The following is a 1,917-nucleotide window of genomic DNA, read 5'->3' as shown; positions in this document are numbered from 1 at the left end:
GGCAAGGGCGGCGCTAAGCGTCACCGCAAGATCCTTCGGGACAACATCCAGGGTATCACCAAGCCCGCGATCCGGCGTCTTGCTCGCCGTGGCGGTGTCAAGCGCATCTCCGGCCTCATCTACGAGGAGACCCGCGGTGTCCTCAAGCAGTTCCTCGAGTCGGTCATCCGCGACGCGGTGACCTACACCGAGCACGCTCGCCGCAAGACCGTGACCTCGATGGATGTCGTCTACGCGCTCAAGCGCCAGGGCCGCACCCTCTACGGCTTCGGTGGCTAAGCATGGTGTCGCTGGCGGGCGCAAGCTCACAGCAACAGCAACAACAACAACAACAACCTGTGTTCTTTTCAGAACACACCACGTAGCGCAGCTCGGGCAGCAAATGAAGAAACCAAATCATGTGGAGCAGTCGATCGATGGGAGAGGGGGGGTGGGGTGGCACGATTGGGAGGCGTGGAAGTCGCTGTACAAGGGGGGATGACGCGGCGCCAGGCGCAGTGAAACGGTGGGCCCAGCGCCAAGGACATTGCTTGGTACGGCATTACGTGCGGACCGTTCCCGCGTGGAGGGATGGAGTGCTGTCAACGTGGTGCCAAAGTCAGTGAGCCACACAATAGCTGCTCGGCCCGCCGACGAGTCAGCAGCGGTCACAGCCGCGCACAAACAAAGGCGATCATGGTGAGAGTGCAGACGGACCCACACCAAAGAGCGGAAAAAAGGGGGTTGTCCGTCTTGCCAACGAAACTGCCAACGTCTTTTAAACTGTCACTTGGCGGGTCGGCATCGACTCTGCGGCTTACCCACTCGTCGGTCCTTCAGCTCGGTCATCATCCATGCGAGAGCCTTCTTCTTCTTCAGATAGAGCCTTGTGTGGCTATTGGTCCTTTGCTAATGTTCGGCTTGTCTACGTCCTCGCCGTGCTCTTGGTCTTCTACCCGCTCTTCTCGCTCTTAGCTCCGTCGTCCAACAGTTCGTCTGCCACTCCTTCTGTTACTTTGCATGCACCTCCCGCGCCCCCGCGCCCCCGCGCCCCCGCGCCCCCTGCACCTCCGGCGCCATCAACTTCATCCTCGTCTGCTGCCACGCCTTCGCCCATAACGCCCGGGTCTACTCTTGGTCCGTATGATCGGCCGCATTTCCGTGGCGTCTTTCGGCGAGTTCCGCGCAAGTTCTTTGGTTGGTCGATGCCGGAGACAATCGATGCCACGGTGTCGACTTCGGCAAGTGAGGATCTACCGGCGTGTGTTACTGACCTCTGTTCCGCCCCGCGTGTCTGGGAGGATCCAAAGTCGGCGTTGGAGCGATCGTGCAAGACCTCGCTCTCGCGCGAGACAAACGTGACGTACAAGTACAAGGCCATGAGCGTCGAGACGGAGAATCCGCGACACAAGTCCCACGATGTTGTCGTCATCCCAGACGCCGCCTTTGTCTTCAATCCGGCTGATCTCCAAGACGCCATCGCGCCGCATGCCTGCAAGCTGACTTCCTGGGCTGACGAGAGCCGGTGCATGATCGGCGTGAACGACCACAACGAACCCGGCTCTTTCTTTCCGCGCAGCGAGATCATACGCTGCAGGATCGGCGTCCACGGCCTCGATACTGCCTTTATCCCCGAGCCTGGATCGCCCTTTATCACCAAGCTCGACACTGAGACACTTTTTACCCACCTCGAAGGGAGGACCATTCATATTGTCTCCGATTCGGTTGGCCGTGGTCTATACACGGACATAGTGTGCGGCCGCGGCCTCCGTGCCGTCGCCTACGCTCACACGAAAGACTCGTATGCCCTCCGTGCATGTACCTACTTTGAGCACGATATCCTCATCTGCCAAAAGTGGCACAACTTTGAGCTGGCAGACAAGTTGCCGAGGCTCTGGCCGCTGAGACTCCCCGCCGACCCGATATGCAAGTCTGGTA

The 1,917-nt window shown here is 59.7% G+C and overlaps 2 protein-coding genes across 2 annotated transcripts; both read left to right on the top strand.

Annotated features, from left to right (window-relative positions):
- Nucleotides 1–18: 18 nt before the first annotated feature.
- Nucleotides 19–279, top strand: AMSG_08013 (histone H4; the record flags this gene model as incomplete). Its single annotated transcript, XM_013899805.1, has 1 exon — nucleotides 19–279. A coding segment is annotated over one exon (261 nt), but the record flags the coding sequence as incomplete, so codon positions are not given.
- A 905-nt stretch (nucleotides 280–1,184) lies between these two features.
- On the top strand, nucleotides 1,185–1,914 carry AMSG_08012 (uncharacterized protein; the record flags this gene model as incomplete). Its single annotated transcript, XM_013899804.1, has 1 exon — nucleotides 1,185–1,914. A coding segment is annotated over one exon (729 nt), but the record flags the coding sequence as incomplete, so codon positions are not given.
- Nucleotides 1,915–1,917: the final 3 nt, after the last annotated feature.

This window comes from Thecamonas trahens (assembly GCF_000142905.1).
Source record: "Thecamonas trahens ATCC 50062 unplaced genomic scaffold supercont1.41, whole genome shotgun sequence".
NCBI classification, from domain to species: domain Eukaryota; order Apusomonadida; family Apusomonadidae; genus Thecamonas; species Thecamonas trahens.
The sequence above is the reverse complement of the archived record's forward strand: the minus strand, read 5'-3'. Positions and strand labels throughout refer to the sequence as shown.